Source organism: Bubalus kerabau, chromosome 4 (genome assembly GCF_029407905.1).
Source record: "Bubalus kerabau isolate K-KA32 ecotype Philippines breed swamp buffalo chromosome 4, PCC_UOA_SB_1v2, whole genome shotgun sequence".
In the NCBI taxonomy this organism is placed as follows: domain Eukaryota; kingdom Metazoa; phylum Chordata; class Mammalia; order Artiodactyla; family Bovidae; genus Bubalus; species Bubalus kerabau.
Window position 1 is genome coordinate 90,314,598 of NC_073627.1, and position 23,517 is coordinate 90,338,114.

The 23,517-nt window shown below is 41.8% G+C and overlaps 1 protein-coding gene and 2 long non-coding RNA genes across 4 annotated transcripts in view; 1 reads left to right on the forward strand and 2 right to left on the reverse strand.

Annotated features, from left to right (window-relative positions):
- Window positions 1-16,289, forward strand: part of SLC24A2 (solute carrier family 24 member 2) — a 287,857-nt gene extending 271,568 nt beyond the window's left edge. The window contains exons 9-11 of the mRNA XM_055577949.1: window positions 9,292-9,381; window positions 12,136-12,302; window positions 15,572-16,289. Coding sequence (XP_055433924.1) covers window positions 9,292-9,381; window positions 12,136-12,302; window positions 15,572-15,821 — 507 coding nt within the window. The 3' untranslated portion in view covers window positions 15,822-16,289. The remainder of the gene's footprint in view (window positions 1-9,291; window positions 9,382-12,135; window positions 12,303-15,571) is intronic.
- LOC129649958 (uncharacterized) lies at window positions 703-22,679 on the reverse strand. 2 transcript variants are annotated; one of them, XR_008713461.1, is made up of 3 exons: window positions 22,552-22,679; window positions 20,193-20,273; window positions 703-1,286 (listed from the first exon to the last, which is right to left on the reverse strand). It is a non-coding gene; the product is annotated as an uncharacterized LOC129649958 (long non-coding RNA). The 2 variants fall into 2 exon arrangements; XR_008713460.1 differs by lacking the exon at window positions 703-1,286 and adding an exon at window positions 14,440-15,782.
- LOC129649956 (uncharacterized) lies at window positions 16,934-19,383 on the reverse strand. The gene is made up of 2 exons (XR_008713458.1): window positions 18,720-19,383; window positions 16,934-17,438 (listed from the first exon to the last, which is right to left on the reverse strand). It is a non-coding gene; the product is annotated as an uncharacterized LOC129649956 (long non-coding RNA).
- Window positions 22,680-23,517: the final 838 nt, after the last annotated feature.

Sequence of the window (23,517 nt, forward strand, 5' to 3'; positions counted from 1 at the left end):
CCCAGAAATAAGCCAACCTGACAGAGAGGCTTGTCTTATCAAGTACAGGCCAGGAATGAGCCCTCACGTAAAGACCCCTGGCATTAGACGTTTGCTAGGAAAGGGTGAATGTAGCAGGTGTGGCTCATTTAAAGCACTATCTAGGTTTCTTTGTTCAAGATGCTGTTACAGAGCATCTGCTCTATACAAAGGCCTGGCTTCCTGGAAACCTGCAGCCAAATAGCTGGAATGCGTTCAGTTTCTTCTTGGCTCCCATCACAAGGACATTTCTGAGATGTACGTGCTCACATGCGCTCACTCACTCATTGCCTCTCTCTCCCTCTCTCTCTGTCACCATTGCTCTGCTATTTAGCTCAATGCTTTTGCTTAGCTCAGGGAGGAAAATGAGGGGGACAGACAGGGTTTTCTAAATCCCCACAGCAGGTCTGGTGTGATATGGCCCAGAGCAGAGGGGCCTGTTTCACTAATAAGACTGATCAATGTTATAAAGCAGACAACCAACATGGACCTACTGTACAGCACAGAGGACTAGACTCAGTGTCTTATAATAACCTGTAAGGGGAGAGAATCTGAAGAATATATACATATAGTATATATATATATATAGGACTGAATCACTGTACTGTACACTTGAAACATGATATTGTAAATCAATTCTACACCGATTTTTTAATTTAATAATAATTTTTTTAATAACTTTTAAAGAAAAGAGTGATCAATGTCAGTGTACAACTGCTGGAGCCATCAGGAAGACGTGCAGGAATGGGAGGAGGTTGCCTGCGACTCAAGGTCCTGGAACCTCAGGGCTAGGTGGGACTTGGAGCAAAGGCTGGCAGAGTACTCGTTCCCTCTGTGATCCGAGTCAAGGAAGCTGTTAGGGAAGATCAGCGCTCTCAAGCAGGGACTCCTGGACCACAAACAGGACTCCACCATGGCTATAGTTAGACCTGCTCTGGCTGATGCCGTAATCCCCAGGGTGAAAAGCAAGCAGATGCAGCTGAACAGGATACTCCCCGTGCAGTGCCGCTGATTGGTCATTCGCTGAGCAGTACCCCACAGGAGCCAGCCCCCACAGCATGTGCTGGGGTGGCCGGTGGGACTTTTCCCCACTGTACCCCCAAGGACCATTGCTGTGTGGACTGGATTTTTTTCTGTCTTTTTCTGAGTATACCATGTGCTGTTCCAAGCAGAAATGAGGCTGTTAGGTAGAACCTTGGGTGTTTGTAGATTTCCTCAGCAAATATTTATTGAACACATATTATATTCCAGGCATCAGGCTTTATACCCTAAAAGAGACATAAAGTCATATCAGTCACAATTCCTCTATTTTTTTTTTTAATGTTTTGGCCACACCACGCTGGCATGTGGGATCTTAGTTCCCCAACCAGGGATCAAACTCACATCCCCTGCATTGGAAGTGCAGAGTCTTAACCACTGGACCTCCAGGGAAGTCCCACAATTCCTATTTTTAAGTTGCTCTAAACTCAGTAGAGGAAACAAAGCACAGCCTTACTAGTGAGAGCTAGGACTTCATGCTCTCACTAGGACTTCCCTGGTGGCTCAGATGGTAAAGCGTCTGTCTACAATGCGGGACACCTGGGTTCGATCCCTGGGTTGGGAAGATTCCCTGGAGAAGGAAATGGCAACCCACTCCAGTATTCTTGCCTGGAAAATCCCATGGACGGAGGAGACTGGTGCAAGCTACTGCCCATGGGGTTGCAAAGAGTTGGACACGACTGAGTGACTTGACTTTCACTTTCAATAGAGGGAGCAGCTAGACTCAAACCCAGGTCTCCTGACTCTGGAGCATTCTCATGCTACCATGTTGACTACAGTGGTTTTTCCCACGAGACACACGCATTGTGCAATCATGGGAAAGTCACATCTCAAATCTCGACCTCATATTTCCTCCTTTCTGAAATACAGGAGTGGAGGAAGATCTCTAGATTTCTGGCCAGCTTTAACATTCTGTGATTCAGGAAAACGTAGATAACCATCAATACAATAGTCCCAGTTTACTCTCAGAGCATACAGGCTTAAGTTACATGGTCACTCCTTGCATATATGGAATGCCAAACAAAACAAGCATGCTGGTTGGTACAAAGGACAGTAAGCAGCTTCTTGCTCATGCTCAGCTCAAGAGAGTTTCATTAGATTTGATCTTGCATAAGTTAGCTTTTGTTGTATAACATCCCAAAACTTAGTGACTTAAAACAAGTATTCTTTTAGCCCATAATCCTCCGAGTTGGCAATGTAGCTGAGGCTCGGCCTGACAGTTCCACCTCTCACTTACACAGCTGGAGGCTGGTATGTCAGCTGGAACACCTTGATTCTGTTCCACATGGACTTCTGTCCTTAAGCAGTCTAGCCTGGGCTTATTCACATGACGGCCAAGTTCCAAGAGTAGTGAGAATGAAAGCCACAAAGCCGCAAAGATCTAGTTTAGAGCCTGCATGCTGTCATTTCTACCACATTCTATTGGTCAGAGCAAGGCCTAAGGCCAGCCCAGATTCAAAAGCTTGGGAAACAGACCTTATCTCTCCATGGGAGGAATTGTAACATGATATGGCCGTTTTTTTCAGTCTGCCACTGTCCTCATGTCTTGCCACAGGGCCTCTTGAAAAATTACCCAGGGAGAGAAGAGACACTTGCTACTCCTCAGAGCCTGGTAGCTCTGCCTCCTGAGTAGTTTTTGACTTACCCATGGAGATGAACATCCCAAACCTTGACAATAATTACAATGAAAACAGGATTTTTTTTAATGTATACACATCTAGTTTCAGAGTAAATTGTACCCCCACTTGTTTTTATTTCCACTTCATTTATATGCAAATTTTATGACAGTGTTTGCTGAATTATGCATACTTTCAGCTCAGATAATTAATGTGGGTTTCACATTTATAGTTTTCTTAAATTAGTGGCTTTGTTTTAAAAGTCCAAGAACTGAAATGCAACCTTAATGTCTTTGATGAAAATTGAAAATAATAAAGAAAACAAAGGCCCCCCCCAAAGTTATATTTTCTCATGGCCTAGGATGGGTGTTCTTCCAAAACAGGAATGCATGAGATACCAAAACATGACCCATCAGATCTAGGAAGGTACTTAGAACTCACCCAGGATTTTGCAGTTTCTGTCATGCATTAGTTCATTCACCAAGTATTTATTACATGTCTACTATGAACCAAGGATGGTTCTAGCAAGGATGGAGGGATTGAGGCCCTGAGAGTTTGAGTGACCTGTCCAAGCAAGACCAGCTAATAAGAAGCAAAGCCAAGACCCTAAGCCAGATGTCTGTGGTCATTTTCACCTCCCTGAGTTTCAGTTTTTTCATGTCTTAAAAATCAAGTTGAAGTTAATATTGTCTAATAACAACTCCCATTACTATCTGAGCACTTGTTCCATGCACAGAATTTGCTAGACATTTCATGTGCATGAAATCCTCAATGCAACTAGATATTGTTATTCCCCTCATTTTACAGAAACTGAGACATAGAGAGATGAAATAATTTGTTTCAGGGCACATTGCTGGTAATTGATAAGCAAGGATTACTACTGGTCATAGTAATCCAGAGACCATACTTTCAATCTTTAACACAATTGCTTTGAAGAACTTTGTTAAATATGTATGCCCCAGAACCTTGCACAGAGGAAATGCTCGGTAAATTTTTTTTTTTTTTTTAAATAAGTAGATGGCCAATTTGTGCCACCAGCTAGTGTCCAGCAATGTTTTCTAAGCCAACAAAGTATCATTCTGATGTACTAAAAACTTCTAATGAGAACATTAGCTATCAATTATACAAGTAAACCATTACATTGGGAACAAAATGGACACATGTGCCAGCCAGCACATGGACACAATTTGCTTTCTGCTAATTGGTGTGAGGCCCATCCCACCAGATGTCAGAATGAGCCACCATTACAAACCAGAAATTGACACACCAGACCTTGGCTTGAAGAGCTCTTTCTTCCTTGCAATGAGTATTAAGTGTTAGTTGCTCAGTCGTGTACAACTCTGTGTGACCCTATGGACTGCAGCCCGCCAGGCATCTCTGCCCAAGGGATTCTCCAGGCAAGAACACTGGAGTGGGTTGCCATTCCCTTCTCCAGGGGATCTTCCCAACCCAGGGATCGAACCCAGGTCTCCAGCATTGCAGGCATATTCTTTTACCCACTGAGCCACCAGGGAAGCCTTCCAATGAGACTGGTAACTAAATAACTGTACAGGTTCTACTGGGCAGTGATAACTGGAATGAGACCATAGAGTCCAAAGAAGGAATAATCCAGGAAAAAATGAAAGAAGGAATTACCTGGGCTGTGAAATTGGAAATGATAAGGTACTTTGATGGTCCCGAAACACTTAAACAAACTGCTGACGCATGAAAAGTTGATGCTTCCAAAGAAAGAACTGTATGAGAGGCTGGGTGAGGCAGATGGTTGTACAGCTGGAATGCTAGTCTGTATTTCCCTGATGTTCTTTATTTTCTGACATTCACAGCACAAGCTAGTATTATGATGATAATGACCATTAAGTGTCCAAAGCTGGGTATATTTTGAGCATTATTGGCCCTGTCTTTTCTTTAGAAATGAGTATAACCTGGATTCCTAACATCTAAGAATATGTGCTATATAGAGTCAGACAGACCTAGATTTAAATTTCACGCGTAATTCAATATCTAGGTACAGAGTAGGTGCCCAGACTTTTCCTACCCCTAGTTAAGGATGAAGACCTGAAATTTTACAAAGAAAAATTATTTTTAATCTTTTTTTCAATGAGCCCCTAATCCAACACTAGGTACATTTATCTGTCCAATAATTACTAGTTACCAGCTTCTTGATTAAGACTTGTAAAAGATGATGCTGTGAAAGTGTTTCACTCAATATGCCAGCAAATTTGGAAAACTCAGCAGTGGCCACAGGACTGGAAAAGGTCAGTTTTCATTCCAATCCCAAAGAAAGGCAACGCCAAAGAATGCTCAAACTACCGCACAATTGCACTCATCTCACACGCTAGCAAAGTAATACTGAAAATTCTCCAAGCCAGGCTTCAGTAATACATGAACCGTGAACTTCCAGATGTTCAGGCTGGTTTTAGAAAAGGCAGAGGAACCAGAGATCAAATTGCCAACATCCACTGGATCATTGAAAAAAGCAAGAGAATTCCAGAAAAACATCTATTTCTGTTTTATTGACTATGCCAAAGCCTTTGACTGTGTGGATCACAATCAACTGTGGAAAATTCTGAAAGAGATGCGAACACCAGACCACCTGACCTGCCTCTTGAGAAACCTGTATGCAGGTCAGGAAGCAACAGTTAGAACTGGACATGGAACAACAGACTGGTTCCAAATAGGAAAAGGAGTACGTCAAGGCTGTATATTGTCACCCTGCTTATTTAACTAATATGCAGAGTACATCATGAGAAACACTGGGCTGATGAAGCACAAGCTGGAATCAAGACTGCCGAGAGAAATATTGATAACCTCAGATATGCAGATGACACCACCCTTATGGTAGAGAGTGAAGAGGAACTAAAAAGCCTCTTGATGAAAGTGAAAGTGGAGAGTGAAAAAGTTGGCTTAAAGCTCAATATTCAGAAGACTAAGATCACGGCATCTGATCCTATCACTTCATAGCAAATAGATGGGGAAATAGTGGAAACAGTGTCAGACTTTATTTTGGGGGGCTCCAAAATCACTGCAGATGGTGATTGCAGCCATGAAATTAAAAGACGCTTACTCCTTGGAAGGAAAGTTATGACCAATCTAGACAGCATATTAAAAAGCAGAGACATAACTTTGTCAACAAAGGTCCATCTAGTCAAGGCTATGGTTTTTCCAGCAGTCATGTATGGATGTGAGTTGGACTATAAAGAAAGCTGAGTGCTTTATAAATAAAAAAAATTGATACTTTTGAACTGTGGTGTTGGAGAAGACTTTTGAGAGTCCCTTGGGACTGCAAGGAGATCCAACCAGTCCATCCTAAAGGAGATCAGTCCTGGATGTTCATTGGAAAGACTGATGTTTAAGCTGAAACTCCAATACTTTGGCCAGCTGATGTGAAGAGCTGCTCATTTGAAAAGACCCTGGTGCTGGGAAAGATTGAGAGCAGGAGGAGAAGGGGATGACAGAGGATGAGGTGATTGGATGGCATCACTGACTCAGTGGACATGAATTTGGGTGAACTCCGGGAGTTGGTGATGGACAGGGAGGCCTGGCATCCTGAGGTTCATGGGGTTGCGAAGAGTCGGACACAACTGAGTGACTGAACTGAGCTGAACTGAACTGAACTGAAGTATCAAATATGAATTACAGAGGTTTCCACTAATACATTGATTTGAACTTGGCTCCTTTAAATCTTTAATCCAATTACTTATTTTCTGCCTCTTGACCAGGAATGTTTTTTGCTTCAGGGATATTTTTCGGATGAGAAATATGTTGAAATAATTTGATTCTGACTTGTGACACTATATCAATGAACAGATATGCAAATGTACAAAAACTTAAATAATAATAAAATAATATTTACATACTTAGTATGTTAACTAACCTGGAAAGGGGACAGTCTATGAAATGAGGACTCTCCCAGGATATCCAGTCCATATGCCATGTTATAAAGTGTGGCTATTACACTCCGTATCCTCCTGGGATGTTCAGAATCAAACTAAAAACAGGTTGCTGCTCAAACCACACTTGTGGCCCCACATCACAAGAGGGGCCCTTCTCTTCCCTATGACACAGCATGGCCGTGGGAGATAAAATGCTCATTACACCTAGGGTCCTGAAACAGTGACTTGTGACTAGAGGAAAAGAATGGAGACTCTAATCAGCTAAATGCCTTGCATGGGAAAACTTGGCACTGGCAATTCCAAGGCTCAGATAATCTCATCTCCAGCTGGAGCTGAACTCCTTGCTTTAAAGGAATTTGCTTTTTAGACTTTTTCTGGTGGTCCAGTGGCTAAGTCTGTGCTCCCAGTGCAGGAGGCCCAGGTTTGGTCCCTGGTCAGGGCTCAGATGATAAAGTATCTGCCTGCAATACAGGAGACCTGGGTTTAGTCCCTGGGTCAGGAAGATCCCCTGGAGAAGGGTAATGGCTACCCACCCCAGTATTCTTGCCTGGACAGAAGAGCCTGGCAGACTACAGTCCACAGGGTCACAAAGAGTCAAACATAACTGAGCAACTAACAGGGAACAAAGAACTACATGCTACAACTGAAGATCCTGCGTGCCATAACTCAGACCCAGTGCAGCCAAATAAAAATAAACACATTTTTTTAAAAAAGAAATTTGCTTTCAAAGTAACTGTCTCAACCTCCACTTTGAAAATTGATTACTTTTTTCCCATAACCCATTAAATAGTACTCAGGTCCTCAGAAAGAGTCTGAGTCTGAAATGTGAAAGTATTTCAGCCAGATGTTTCAGGGGAAACATTTAAGAATAAGATTGTGGCTACTTACTGGGATCTGATGTTTTTCCCCAGTTGAATCAAGACCACTGGTCTTACAGACATCCATACTAACCAGTGGCCCAAGAAAAACCACAGCCATTGAAAGAAAGAAAATGATTCTTGTGAAATTTAACAGAACCATGTGAATGATAATGAAAACATATATTAAAAACTTGAACTTAGTAGAGAGAACGCAAGCCTGTTTGGAGCGATAAGACTGTGTTTGTCATTATTGATATTCAAAAGATTACCATGTACAGGTTTATCTTTTGCTTTTAATGAAGCTCTCAAAAGCTGTGGCAGAAGTGTTCTGTGTGACTGCCCAAGGTCAGCCCTTCAGACAAGTGAGATAGTATTCATCCAAGTCAACTACGTTTATTTCTCTGGGCAGAATTGCATGGTATTATCAAAGCAAAAACTAAGATTGTCTCTAAAAGTGGAAAGCTTTGAAATAAAAAGTGTTTGGCAATAATAAGTGACTCTCTAAGAATATTATGCTTTCTGAGCATGTTTTAAAGGATCCCAATTTGCAAAAAGAGCATCAGTAAGACACCATTACCATCCAATGCAAGCATGGATTTCCCTGTAGTGGGATCAATAAGAAACATTGCATTTTGCTATCTGATTTGGGCTGATGTTTGAAAGAAATTTGAAAAGTGCTCATACTGTAAGCCTGAGATTGCACAAAGCCTAGAGCTAAAAGCCCAATTCTGTAGCTGGACATTACATAGTTAAGGGTAGAGAACAGGAGAGAAAACATTCCCAAGAGTGTCTACTCTGCGACTCCCGTGGAGAGCAGCGCAAGTGGACATCTGCTACTTGTATGGCTCCAGTATCTGAGAGACTGGCCATCCTCAGGAACCTGTATTAACTGTGGTGATAGCTTCTTCTCTGTGGCTTTTCCTCATAATCCGCGGGGCTGTAAAATGAGCCCATTTGTTTTTGAAACTATTGATCTTTCTTGTTAAATGTAATTAATCCCATAGGCTTTCTGGCAGATGGATTATTATTAGGATACATGAGTCAAAGCGATAGAGACTGATTCTCATGAACTTGAAGAGGAGGTAGAAAAGGGAGCAGGAGAAGGAGGGGGGATATGGAGTACTGAGGGGTTGAAGACAAGGTTGAGAAGCCAAGCCTTGGGAAAGGGCAGGAACAGAGAGCATCTGAGCACCCAGCAGTAGGAACAGACCTTCTCTTCAAAAGACTGCCATCTCAGGTGGGACGAACTGAGAGTTGCATTGACACATATACATTCCCATATGTAAAATAGATAGCTAGTGGGAAGCTGCTGCATAACACAGGCAGCTCAGCCCGGTGCTCTGTGACAACCTAGAGGGCTGGAATGGGGGAGAAGTTCAAGAAGGAGATGTATGTATACTTTCAGCTGATTTATGTTGTTGTATGGCAGAAACCAACAACATTGTAAAGCAATATCATATAATTAAAAATAAATTTAAAAAAAAGACTTCCCATCTCAGCAGCCAGTTTTATGATGGCTTGGCTTCAACCAATTTCACATTCCCGAAAGAAATCTTAATGTCCCAGCTCAACCAAGGGTTACTGATGGGTTTCCCCAGTGGCTCGGATGGTAAAGAATCTGCCTGCAGTGCAGGAGACCTGGGTTTGATCTTTGGGTCGGGAAGATCCCCTGGAGAAGGGAATGGCAATCCACTCTAGTATTCTTGCCTGGAGAATCCCCTAGACGGAGGAGCCTGGCAAGCTTCAGTCCATGAGGGTCGCAAAGAGTTGGAGATGACTGAGCGACTAACATTTTCACTTTTCACCAGGATGGCAGATCACCTTGGTTAGTACTCACACTCTCCCTTCTTCCTGGTTCTCTTGCAGTCATCAAGGAAGTTTTTTCCCATCACGTTTTTCGGCTCCATCTCCTGGATCGCTGTCTTCTCTTACTTGATGGTCTGGTGGGCACATCAGGTAAGACCTTGAGAAGGACACACATCTGCCTGGCCTTTCTCTTGGTTGCCAGGTGACTCATCAGTGTGTTTGCTTTCTGAAACTAGCACAATGGTATAGCAGCTGATACACATATTCTAAGACTAAAGGAATTCACTCCACTTAACTTTCCCTCATCTCCTGGCCTTTCTCTGCAGGGTGGAATCAAGTTGGCATAGCCCCAGACAGCTGTGTGGAGGAAAGGCAAGTCTATCCACAACTTGCCCTCTGCAGCCTGAAACCAGGCCAGCCTGGGCCTGGAGGAATGTCAGGGTTTTGCCTAGCTCTGCGACACTTCCTTTCACTTGGACAGCCACTCACCTCACGTTCTCATCAAACTGGCTCTTAGGAAAAGACGTGGAGACAAAATGGTCTCCTCCTTGAGCCCGAATTTACAAAAAATGATGATGTATTTCACTTTTACTACTTCTAACTCAATACCAGTCGTAATGCCCATCACCAGAATAAACACTCAGGAATTGTTTGTTGTAACACATGAAAGGAAAAAGGAGGTGCAAAGGTCTTATGTTCGGTCTTATGTTCTCAGAGGTACTAACAGTTACCGTTATTGACTGAATGTGTACTACCTGAATATGGACAATTCACCTCCCTTTGTCCTTCTACATGGGTATAAATTCTGTGGGGGAGGTAATATTATTATCCAAAGTTTACAGATAAAGAGTTAAGCTTATAGCTAATTAAAGTTGTTTAAAAATAAGCATAAGATACCACTTCACAACCATTAGGACAACTACAACCAAAAAGACAGACAATACCATTTGTTGATGAGGGTGTAGAGAAACAGGATTGCGTGTATTTTTCAAAACTCACAAAACTGTATGCTTTTTTTTAAAAGGGTGAATTTTCCTGTATGGAAATTACACCTTAATTTTTTTTAGAAAGAACATATGGCATCACTAACAAAATCCACTGAAAATATTGGCTGATAAATCAAGCGTTATTCCTACAATGTATTTCATATTATTCCTATCACAGTTATTTTACAGACATTGACTTCAGATTACTCTTCCTCAATATTTCCAAAAATCATTGGCCCCTGAAGACATTCTGTTTGCCCCCAAGTCATTATTTTCTACATTCACGAAGAGACATTTGCTAACAATATCCAACAGAAATCACCGCAGAAGTTTCAATCCCTAGGCCAGGAAGATCCCCTGGAGAAGGAAATGGTAACCCATTCCAGTATTCTTGCCTGGGAAATCCCATGGACAGAGGAGCCTGGTGGGCTACAGTCCATGAGGTCTCAAAGAGTTGGACACAATTGAGCACACCCGTTAAAAAAAGTTAAAAGCTGTTTCTCAGCCTCGAGATTTCCAGGCTATGAATGTTTGCCATTTATAACATATATAATGGCCTTCTATAATAATTATTTTTATTCTTCCATGTACAGATAAAGAAAAAAAAGTGATTTTTTTCACTTACTGGAATATATTGTTCCTAGATATTTTTCTTTAGCCTTCCTCGAAAATATCATCCTACAAGCATCCATCTTTTTCTTTACTTTTTAATGATTATCTTAATTCCACAATCTTATTCTCTTTTCATTCTCTTGTAGAAAAATACAAACACAATCCCTGGAACAATTATAATTATCAAAAAAAAAAAGCCCAGAAATACAGAATGCACAAAGGGAAGCCTTATTTGCCAATAAGGAATGAGACATTTCTCTTTCTTTTCACCAAAGAAATGCTTTTCTCTTTCAAAACATCCAGACAGCTGATCAAATAACAGATTCTATTATAAGTCTGTAGCACTAATTCTATCATTTGAACCTTTGACCTGTAAAAGCTATAAATGATAGGAAGTGCACCATTTAGTGCTCAGCTATTTGTTATGCACAGTTTTGCCAATAATAGCTGGTTCCCACTAGCTTAACAGCATAGTTGGGAGCGGCTTTTATTTGACGGTCACACCGCCCCAGAGCCCAGGGAACTGAACTAGTATACCTGCCCTCATGGCTCACTGCTCTCCATTAGAAAGTGACATCTACATGAGCTATATGTCAATTATGTCTCAATAAAACTGGAAGAAAAAGAAAGAAATTGAGGATCAAAGACATTGCCCAATTGGTCCAGTTAGCACTAAGTCAAGTACTGAATAAATGCCAGAGCCAGACTTGGACCAAGGTCCTCTGATTTCCTAACTGGTGCTTTCTCCATGGCTGCCTTGCTGACTTACAGTCCTATGTTACCAAACCCTAAAAATCCAAAATCAAGTTTTCTGTGGAAATGGTACAATCTAAAAATGTTTAAGAGTGGGTTACAGACAATAGGAGATGTTAAGGGAAAATGGGGACACTGGGTATCAGTTCTTAATCTTCAATCATAAATTAAGGGGCACATTTGCTACATGATCTGGTGCCATTGTCAGGCACTGGCCCATGGGGCCAGTGACCAATTGGCATTTATAACTCTGATCTTCTGCTTCCCCTGCCTGGTCTTGATAAAAATCAAATAGAGGCTGCATTCTAGTCTTCTGGAGCTCTTTTTTCAGATTACCTATTTAATCCTTGTGTGAACATTCCTGATCTCTTGGGTCTGAGTATCATTAAAATATAAATCTTTCTGTCAACGACTGTGGCTTATTCATTGTTATCGCAACACCCAGCACAGCACAGGGTAAGAATTCATTAAAAGGGAGTTGCATTGACATGTTAGTGGTCTTGATGGTTTTGTGTCTTCAAACACTCTTCTGTTTGCCCATCGTGGCTTTTAGGTTGGAGAGACAATTGGCATTAGTGAAGAGATCATGGGTCTGACCATCTTGGCCGCTGGGACTTCAATCCCTGACCTGATCACCAGTGTTATAGTGGCCCGGAAGGGACTTGGGGACATGGCCGTGTCCAGCTCTGTTGGAAGCAACATTTTTGACATCACTGTAGGGTGAGTAGAACTCATTATATATTATATAAAGGGTCACATCAGCTCCACCACTGTCTTTGTCTTCTTAGAAGGTTGTGAAGTCATGACCAGTATCTCAGAGCCCAAAACCAACCCATACCAACAGAAAGAAAAGACTGGTAGTATCATTCAGTCTCACCAACTCCATTTTTCATTTTCACAGAACTTCATGTCCCTTGGACAGGGAGAAACACATACTTACATAGAGAGCGGGTGTTGGTAGGAAATACTTTGAGAGAATTTCACCTAAAAAACGGCATTGGCTACATGTCATGAATATTCAACATTCATATGTGACTGAGATACTCTGGTAGTTTCACAGTATTTTTTTTTCCCATGTTCTAATTCTAATTAAAGTCCCCACCAGCCTCAGATGAGATTTGGAAAGCAGACTAAAACTAATACAATTATGTAAAGTTTAAAAATAAAATAAATTTAAAAAAAAAATAAATAATAAAACATAGGCCAGGAAAAAATTATCCCATCTCCTTCCTTTGGAAAACACTGGCAGGTTTGGCGTTATCATTTCTTTATCCATGCCGGTGAAGATACTCTAGGTTTTTTTGAAAGTCAGATAATGAGCTCTGTTCTTACAGTTAAGCAAGCTGAAATTCTCAATATGAATAATCTCTAAAGTGGATCTGACTGGGAGAGAAGCTGTTATTTCTATCATTTCATTTAACATGTCCAAAGTAAAAGTAGTCTCAAAAGTAACCCCAAAAGGCAGTCCCCTGAGAAAGTAAGACATAGGATATTATCCTTTTGTTCCTAGAAGCACTGGCCTCTTAGCACTTGAGTTTGGAAGACCATTAAAAATGAATCTTTCTCATTGAACATCGTGTTCAACACTGTTCTCTTTTATCCTTTCCATTACCTAATATATAGTTTTTTCATTCAGTATCTACCACATATGCGGTACATACATTTTTGTCTGTCTCAGCCACACATGAGGTGCGTTTATCATCCCCACTTTTCAGGTAAGGAAACTGAAGGACGCCGAGTTCACACAACGAGTAATGAGACAGCTGGGATTTGAGCAGCGTCTATGCTCTCAAGCCCAGCACTATCTGAACATAAAACCCTGCTCTGAGCTTCACTGTCTGTACCACCTTAGAGTTCAAAGGGGCCCTCTCCTGCCACACTGTCTTCCTTTGCTGGCATCTCTCCCTCAAGACCCCTCACTGCTTGTCTGTCTGGAAAACTCCAGCTTACCCTTCCAGTGTCAACTCGTGTCCTGGTTTTCTGATTCCTTTAAGCCTGGCCTGGAGGCTCATGCTCCTGTATACACTCTGTGTATCTGTAGCTCCCCCTCTTGTCAAGGTCATGTATATCAGTCTGTCTGCTAGACTGTGAACTCCCCAAGAACAAGAACTCCCCAAAACCTAACACAATGTCTAATGCATGGCAGTGGCTTGGCACATATTTGTAGAATGAATGGATGCATGAGTGAATGAATGCCTGAAAAGGTGTATTTTTAAAAAGAGGGACATCCCTGGTATAAACAAGTGTTTCTCAGTTTTACTGCCCACACATTTAAAGTAGTTTTCTTGGTCAATACCTTGTACAAATAGAAAGAAAATATTCTGTAGTATAAAAAGAGAAAATCTTACATGGGAAATGTTCTTTGAGATATATTTATCATGTTTTCAAAAAGTATTCTAGTGAATTACAAAATGCTTTTTGTTCATTGTTCTTAAATTATACATATGTTGTAACTTAAATGGAGGTTTAAAGAAAATCATCCTATGTTGTAACTTAAATGGAGGTTTAAAGAAAATCATCCCTAATCCTACTACCCCCAAACATTTAACTTTTGTGCATTTTTCTCTTAATATTTCACAAAGTTTTCTTAGTGAATAATCAGTTTTGCTCTGTTGGAGGGCTTTTATTTTTCCATTTTAAAGCCATTTATGCCTAGCAAAGAATAGGCCTCTATGAGTAAATTAGTAAGTCAGCCATTTTTCTAAGTTTCTTCATAGCTCTCATAATTAATATTCTACAGCTTCAAAATATTCAATCTTGTTACTCTCAATTTAACCATTACCCTTTAGTAGGACCTTTGTATTTTTTCAGTTTTCTAATAGCATGAGTGTTTTATGAAACTTTATGAGGAGAAACATTCTTTTAGTTATTTTATTAGGGTACACTTTTAAAGAAATATTGATGGATCAAAGATTATAAATATTTCAATGGCTATTGATGTAGTATATTTTTCCAAAAGGTCTCTTCCAAGAATTTATACCAATTTACAATGTTATTAGCAATATATTGAGTGTAACAGTTTCTCCGTAGTCTTGGTAGCGTTTTCTTCTTGATACATATTCAAGGTAAAGGATTTAGAAATACACACAAAGCATAATACAAGCCAACATATAAGCATATATAAAACATAAATACAAACCAACACTTCTGTAATTCATTATTGAATTTAAATTGCTATTTTTATGTGTATCCTTTTTATAGAATCGTATCATGGGCATTTGCCTGTATCATCTTAAGTTTATGATTTTAGTAGCTATATAACATTACATTGACTTAACAGTTTGCTATTTAACTAACTGCCTATTATATGAGATTAAGGTGTCCCTGATGTTTCACTACTCAGAGTAACACTGGAATGATCATCTTTCTGAAAAAAGTTGCCTCTGCATTTTGAATTATTCCTTCTGCTTGATCCCTGACAACCGAACTGATAGGTCAAAAGTATTAAAAAAGTTGTATTTGCCCCAAAGGGTTTTTACCTGTTTGTAGTTCTGTAACCGCAGCTTCACCAGAATTGGATGTGTGCGTGCGTGTGTCATTGTCAGTCTCTGTCTCCATTTAAAAAATAACAAGTTGGCCATTTTCACTGCTAATTTCTATACCCTTTTCAGCATTTTATCATCTCCTCCTGTCACGCTGTACACATCCTCCAACTCATCTCTTTAGGGCTAAGGATAACACTTTAATCTTTGAAAGGAATCAAAAAAAAAAATTATTTCAAATCAAATTCAGAAATCACTTGCAGCAGCCTTTCATCTTATTTAACCGGAGAGCAAATTCTCTCTGCTCTCCCTCATTCGGTCAGGAAATAAAAGTTTTTAAAGGTCACTTGACTTCCGTATATGATTGCCTGGGCCAACCAGGCGAGAGTCATGGTGAACCTAACAGGACACTGGTTTCCAATCAGACCCCAGGCAGCTCATGTTCCATCCTGTGCCTTCCTCAGCGTGTCTGACTACGCCCCGCGTCTACCCTGCTTCTCCCCACAGGCTCCCGCTGCCCTGGCTCCTCTACACGGTCATTCACAGGTTCCAGCCCGTGGCTGTCAGCAGCAATGGGCTCTTCTGCGCCATCGTCCTCCTCTTCATCATGCTGCTCTTCGTCATCCTCTCCATCGCCCTCTGCAAATGGCGGATGAACAAAGTGCTGGGCTTCATCATGTTCGGCCTCTACTTTGTGTTCCTGGTGGTCAGCGTCCTCCTGGAAGACAGAATCCTAGTGTGCCCTGTGTCCATCTAGCGGGAAAAGCCATATCTTGAGCCAACAGCATGGACAGTCCCTCCCCGCTCTGGATTGTAGGCTCTGTGACCTCCGGAGAAGAGGCAGCAGGCCCACAGCCCGGGGCTTTCTGAGCGTCCCTCCTTGGTGGATTTGACGAGGGATGGATTCACGCAGGGCCCGCTCGTTTCATGGGGCTGCTCCCACCCTTGCCTCCTGCAGCAGCTCCATGCAAGTGGCAAACAGACCCCCGCGTCTGGGGCTTCTCAGCCTGCATCGCTGACAGGTACTCCTTGCTGGTCAGAGGTATATTCGTCATAATGATGCAAACAATGACAAAGGTGATATATACACATATAAAATATACATATTATATATAGATGCACCTGAACACACCCCCACCTGTTCCTGTACTGATACCTCTCCTTCCACACCTAGAGAGTAGTCTATACCTGTATACAGACACAAAGAAAACTTATATATATATATATATATATGAAGTCATATATATATATATATATATATGAATACAACTGCATCTTTTCAGGGACAGCTCTAATATATTTCTAGTACCTATTTGAAGAGGGGCATCAACCTTCAGTCTGAGCTTTACCTCTTAACTGCAAGAGGTGAGCTGAGAGAATCATTGCTGTGAACTTCAACCTACCTTGGACATATTGGGATTCTGCCTGGTATGACAGCTGTTTAAGGAATATATGTTGCAGGAGGTAGGGCTGGGTGGAAAGGGTCCATAGAGAACCTAATATGAGCCCTCCAAAACATTCCCACAAGCCAAACTGGGAAGACCATCTGCCCAATCTAACTGAGGTATGCTATCTGAAACCCACAGGGTTATTGGGACGTCTGGAGGTAAAACCCAGGTTGGGCGGATACTGGTTTGGGACAAGGGGGAGGGGACCAGGGTTGGGTTTGGGAGAGGTTGTTTGTTTTTTTATATAGTGCCCCAGCATGCAAGTAGAAAATATGATTGCAAACCAAATTAGTGCTCTTCTAGGACAGCAAAACTATATAAACTGAACCTATATTGTTCCAACGCATGTCCCATTATCATCCAAAGAAGGGGACAAATTTAGCCGTAATTGTCATTCAGACGTATCTTGATGCTAAGGTGCTTGATGTATAATCAAAATGCCTGCCAAGACAGCCTGGATATGCACTAAGAAATACCATCCAGCAGAGGTGCTCAGTGGAACTTGCTCCCTAACGGTGTGGTTCTTTAAAGCATCTTCCAGTGTGGTCATCAAGGGCTTCAATGGCTGAAGAAAGACATCACTCTTCCTCCAACCAGTAGAACTAGATTGACGCTGATCGGTACTGCGTGGATTGAGGCAGCTTAGAGATGTTTGGAAAGGTGTTTGTTCACCAGGAAATTTTCTGGGTCCTCTGTCTAGTAGTTCCAGGACCAGGATTTGGTCTCTCCTGCCATGAGGGTCCCCACCAGGGAGTCTTTCCAGCTCACAGAGTACACTGCAGACTATGCTCAACAGCCTCTTTTTACACTGGCTTCAAGCCAGTCACTCTGAGGTTCTGATTTCCAGAGCATTCATGGGACATTTTCATTTCATTCATTCAGTACTCACAAGTTCTGTTTGACACTTTATATGATTTCTCAGGTCTCTGGCAATAAAACCAACAGAGAAAAATGTGAGGCAGACTAAATTAGTGAAAAATATGCAGTTTTTCATTTCCCCAAACCTTGCATCCTTATAGTCATTTGAAAGTAAATAGAAGACACCCTTTATCTTGTAGCCCTCCTACATCTAAGTGGGCACACACCACGTCTGAGGACCACTCCTTGTGATTTCCTCTCCCCAGTCTGTTATGTCACTGCTGCTGCTGTGATTTTGCTGTGAGCGCATCCCTCCTAACACAGGGAGACAGGAGGAAATGCTCACAACGGAGTAAAGATCAAGATCAAGCTCAGCATTCCTTCCACAAAACCCCAGCTCACCCCACACAGCACAGCAGTCACAGGCAGTGCCCACTGTTGCTCTCCCGAGTGGAGGCCCACTGGGAAAGCGGGAGGCCACAATGGCAGCAGCCAAGATGCTGGCCCAGAAGGCCGGCTTCCCAGTCTCTCCAGCTTTGCAAAGTTGAGTGGTCAGTTGTGTGAGAGAGAGATCCAGGTGTCCTGCTTCAAGGGCAGGATTTTGTGTTGAGACAAGCATTTGTGCTTATTCCTTTGAAAAAGAAGGAACCACTGAACATTGAGTTAGACACTCTGATGCTTTCCCTGTGCATTACTTGAAGGGGAGCAGAGTTGTTTGTTGTGTAAATATATATTATTGACTGGTTTGTTATGTGAAAGAAGGATTGAATAGGTGACTGACTCAGCAGCAGATAAACTGTAAATCCAGAAAGGATGAGGGGTGTTGGGTGCAACCCTGTTCTTCTTCTGGCTCTTCCCTGCCTCCTTTCTTGTCTTTCCTGTTCATTTTCAACTCACGGTGAAGACTCATACTAGCAGCCTGAGAGCATTGACTTACCTGGGAGCTCCCTTCTGAAGGAGTGTTGTCAATCATGAAAATTGATTGCATTTGAGAAGATGCTATTTCCAAGCCCACTTCCCACCTCAAGGGTGTGGAATGTCCGCTCGCTTGCCAGTATGCAGGCGTCTCTCCCCCATAAGGTGTCTGTGAGGTTATGTGCTGGGCTTGGCTAAACCCAGAGAGAAGACTATAGGTGCAACAGTGGATCTTTAAAAGCATTTGAATTATTACCATAATTATAAGAAAGAACGTTCCACAACATGGTTTTCTGAGTAGCTCATCCCTAGTGCCTGAATAAATACATATGTATCTTCATACCAGATCTATCTATACACTATATATCACTTACATCATCACCCTCTGACCCAATTATATTCAGAATTCAAAAGCAGGGAGCATCAAAGTTTACCTTAGTGAAGGAAAAGGGAAGACATGCACACCAGTGACCAAAGGGAACATTTCCTCCTGCTTGCATGAGGTTTGCTTTGTCCACAAGGCCATCCAAACATCCACATAGGCACCTTTCTTGTATATTTTCTTGCCCCAAGAATATAGATTTACAGCCTTAGAGAAGTCGCCAGTCGTACCACTAATGTGGATGTAGAGGCAAAGAATACACAATGGAAAAGTACAGGGGGAAAAAACTGAAAGTACTGATAACCCTCTTTGCTTTTCTGGAGCAGGGTATAAAATACCAAAAATTCAAGAGCCCATCTCTTACTGTTTGATCTAAAATAAACAAGCTGTCCCCAAGTGGCTCCCTTTACCTGCAGTGAACCAAGCAGGTCTTGCTTGCTGTCACCTCCCCTGACACCCTAGGCAGGCTCAGGACAGGAGAACAACTTGGCTCGCGCTGAGAATACTCATAAAGAACCTTGTCAGTTGCATCTTGGAATGCCCATGCTGAGTCCAGCTGCCTTCCGAACCTGACTAGACCTTAAAGAACTGAGGCTGGAGATGAGACGATCTGCAGGCAGCTTCCCAAACCTAAGCTGAGCCAGGCGGGGCAGATCAAGAAAACACAGCCATGCAGAGACTAAGGCAGAGGGATGTTATCAGTTTGGCCGATGCAGCAGAATTTCCTAAAGCCTTGCCCAGAAGATTATAAAAAGAGGCAGGGAACTGTTTCATATTCGGGGAAAATGCTTTGTAAGGCTTCTAACAGGTGTCAGCTGACAGGGGCCATTATAATTTATTTTCTAGGGAAGACGTGAATCAGGTGTTTGGAGGCCTTTCGGCTAAACACAGCTGCCTTGCCGATGAGACATTTGATAATATTAATGTACATCCCTGCTGGGCAGGGAAATTAAGCCCACTCCCCACCATTGCTTACAGCTCTTACATTCCTCTGTGACTGGAATGAGCTGTCAAGGGGAGCCCTGCCACCCCCAGACCACCTTAACAGAAAGCTGGCCAGGGATGTGACAGCAGCTAAAGCTGCTGGCCAGAAAGACAGCTGGAAAAGATGGGACTAATATTAACCACTCTGCTGAAATCGCTAATTGGCATATCTGACATGGGTCTAATGCCCATCTGAATCCAAGCATTTCAGAAAACTTCAATCTGCTTTCTTCTGTACATCTACCAACACACACACACAAACACAAGATTAAAAGCATGCCATGCTCCTTACACCTGGACAGATAATAATTAAGTGGCTGTAAGTAGCAGCTCTGCTGCTGCTGCTAAGTCACTTCAGTCGTATCCAACTCTGTGCGACCCCATAGACAGCAGCCCACCAGGCTCCCCCATCCCTGGGACTCTCCAGGCAAGAACACTGGAGTGGGTTGCCATTTCCTTCTCCAATGCATGAAAGTGAAAAGTGAAAGTGAAGTCACTCAGTCATATCCGACTCTTCGCGACCCAATGGACTGTAACCTACCAGGCTCCTCCGTCCATGGAATTGTTCAGGCAAGAGTACTGGAGTGGGGTGTCATTGCCTTCTCCAAGTAGCAGCTCTGTTCTAGAAGAAATAAAGGGAACCTGTTCTCATGGTGATTTCCGGAAAAATCAACTGTCTCCTGAAAACTTGTTTCAGAAGCTAATGCCCAGACTTGCTAAGCCAGATCTTACATAACCACCTGGCTTAATATTTTTAAAAGACTTATCCTCAACTCCTGAACCTCCCTCAGCAAGACTGTCTTCAATTAGTAGGTAAGGGCTGGTCATGAAGAGAGTTAGTGCAAAATAATAAGGAAAAGGAAGAAATGGAGAATTAATTTACTTTTACTAGGATCCCCAAGAAAGCCAGTGTCCTGTTGAGGTATATATATATAGTGTTAAATAATGACAAATTTCAGGCTTTTTTCCCCACTGAAAGAAGTTTACATAGAGTCCCAGAAAAAAAAATGTTTCTCTCTCAAGAATGCCTTGGGAAGAAAAGTAAGGGCCTCCACTCTACTGCTCTTTGCCTTTGTAGCTTTGTGTTTAGTTTTTTAATCCCACAGCTTCCTATTCTTTGAAATACCTAGCTGACAAGAAAAGCAAGCAAGACATACTCAAAGCCAGATGAACTCCTTCCTTATCAGGAGACCATCACGCTTTTGTTCCCCCCCACTTCACGGGGAGCTTTAAAATGCCACTGACTTTGGCCAGATATCGCCGTGAGCGTTTAGATGACTGTAGAAGACACAGGCATGCTCCTGTTTGTTGAGGAAGTCGTGCACGCTTTCCACCTCGATGCCCGTAAACAGTGTGCTCACTGCCACTCTCCCCACATTCCTCCCACCCGGGGCATCTCCTTGCCCGGCACCCCCTGGTTTCCATCATGGTCTTTGGTGGCACTTTTCTTTAAACAAAGTGAGAATAGGCAACAGGACCCAGAAATCCCCAAGTCAGCCAGTTTTTTTAGAAAAATCAGCCTGTAACTGTGACTGGATAGACAGCTCTATTCAAATCAGTGAACAAATAGTGAGAGACGCTATGGAACACCAAATTAAGCCAAAGCCCTTCCACTAAATGATTGATTGACAGACTGAAAAACCTTAAAGAATTTTTTTAAAGGAGGTAAAAGACCTTAGTCTTGAAAGAGTTCCATGGAATTTACCTTGAGTTTGCCAAAGGTTTAATTCTGTCAAGAGAGCTTGTTCAACCTATCACCCTGATCCAAACAACAGCCCCTTTGGAGGAGGAATCCTTAGCACTGATGTTCCTGGTATAACCCAGACCCATCAACTGTTAACATTGACAGCCATCATGTCAGAGAAGTCTTCCTCCAGTTCACCCCTGACCCCCCAGGGAAACGAGTTTACCTTTTTTTTTTTTTTTTTTCATCTGTTCAGCAGAAAAGAGCTGCATCTGGGCACTGTTCACTATTTACCCCTACAGAGCTGGGAGTCACCACTATGGGACCCTTTCTCTATTTTCATCCAAAGTATCTTTAGATTTTTATTTCTGAGTCTTTTTTTTTTCTAACCCTCAATAATTTTTAAATTCTTCTCTACTAAGCCTTTAAGATGCTTGATATTGCTCTGAAATCAGGAACCTTTTGACTAATCATGACACAAGTATAAAGTATGAAAAAGATGGAAGGACAGCCTCAGACCTAGTGTTTGCCCCCGTTTCAGGACCTCTCTGTGGCCCTTACCTTTTAGAAATTCGCACTTGATTGCTAATTCACACTAACCTCATGTTCCCTGACTTCGAATCTTTCTGCAAGGCATTTGGGTGAAGCAAGCGTGTTTCTCAGCTTGCCCCAGTGCATTTGGTTGAGTGTTCTTACCTCCAGGAGCCCCTCTTCCTTGGGCCTTACTAAGTTTCAATCTGTTTCTTTCTAATCCCACTTCCAATTTTCAAGTCTAGGTTGGGCCGAGTGCTTACTCCCCTTCCAGGTTCTCACCACCAGCCTCCCTGCTTCACTTGTACCTGGCAACTCTAATGAGCTTTTCCTTCATCTTTGCATTAAGGTGAAGATAGAAAAATGCTAGCCCTGGGTCCCCAGCATCTTATGTTTTTTATAATCGACTGTTTCTTCGAGGTGGGGAATTCCTCCTCATTGATACTAAAATGTGTACAGAATTCACCACCACAAGAGACTAGAATCTCAACTACACCTTAAGAGCACCAGAGGGCCTCAACTCAACAAGTACTAATAGGCATTTGTCCTCTGGTGAAAAGTTGAGGCTCCGGTGAGGTCAAATTCATGCACTTAGTCTTTAAGGTCACAATCCTACACTCAATAAGAACTCAGAATGGGGGAGACAGGACTGGAGATCATTCAGAAACTCCGGATCTGCACTTACCTGCATTGATTTACCAAAAGGAATTTGCATGTTTGCTCTCAATAGGAAACGGGGGAAATGATTGGACTACCTCTCATATCCCAGTCTTGCAGCACATTTACTTCCTTGTGTGGTGGGCTGGATGGGAATTGTAAGATTGTTGACTGGTGTCCTGGCCCAGAAAATGGGCTACAGTTCGCCAAAAGGCTGGGAACTTGCTCCTGCATGCTCACATATTAGGTTGCGCATTCCTTTATAGTGGATCTGAAAGTAACTAAGACTTTGAGACTGATAGTTCTCGAAAAACACTCAACTAACCAAAAGAGAATACTAATTTTTTAAATCATGTCATCACAAAAGAAAAAGAATGAATGTGTGAATAAAGCCTGCCTGAATCCCTGAATAAAATAATTTTAAGGATGAAATTACATGCATGAATTAAGAGTAGAAAATTCTTTGCCATTTAAACAAATCTCTAATTCTTCTCATCAGGATAAAACTGAAGGACAATGGATGCCTTTTGGGTTTTTTAATTTTTTAATATTGCACTTTATAGTACTTCATAAGAGACAGTTGTCTTAATTAAAGCCATAAAATACCAATAATACATATATTCAGGGCTTCTGAATATAGTCAATCAATAAGCAGTCCATGAGTCATTCCTGTTTTGTATTGTTTGTTGTAAATTGGAGTTTATCTGTTCCCTTTTTAAGGCATATAATTATTGTTCTAGACAATCCTAATCTACTGATAAATTTTAGATGTGTACTTTAATAAAACTGAAAATCAAAGAAATATTTCATTTCACAAAAACATTCTTCACTTTCAAAATAGCTTGTTAAATAGAAAGTTCTAATACTACAGTGGAAATATTTTCCTTTTTTAAGTTATAGATTTACTGTTTTTCAGGAATCCATTTGTTATGTAAAGCAAGGTTCACCCATAAGAAGAGTGAAATGGATAATTAGCAAATATATACCTGGAAAT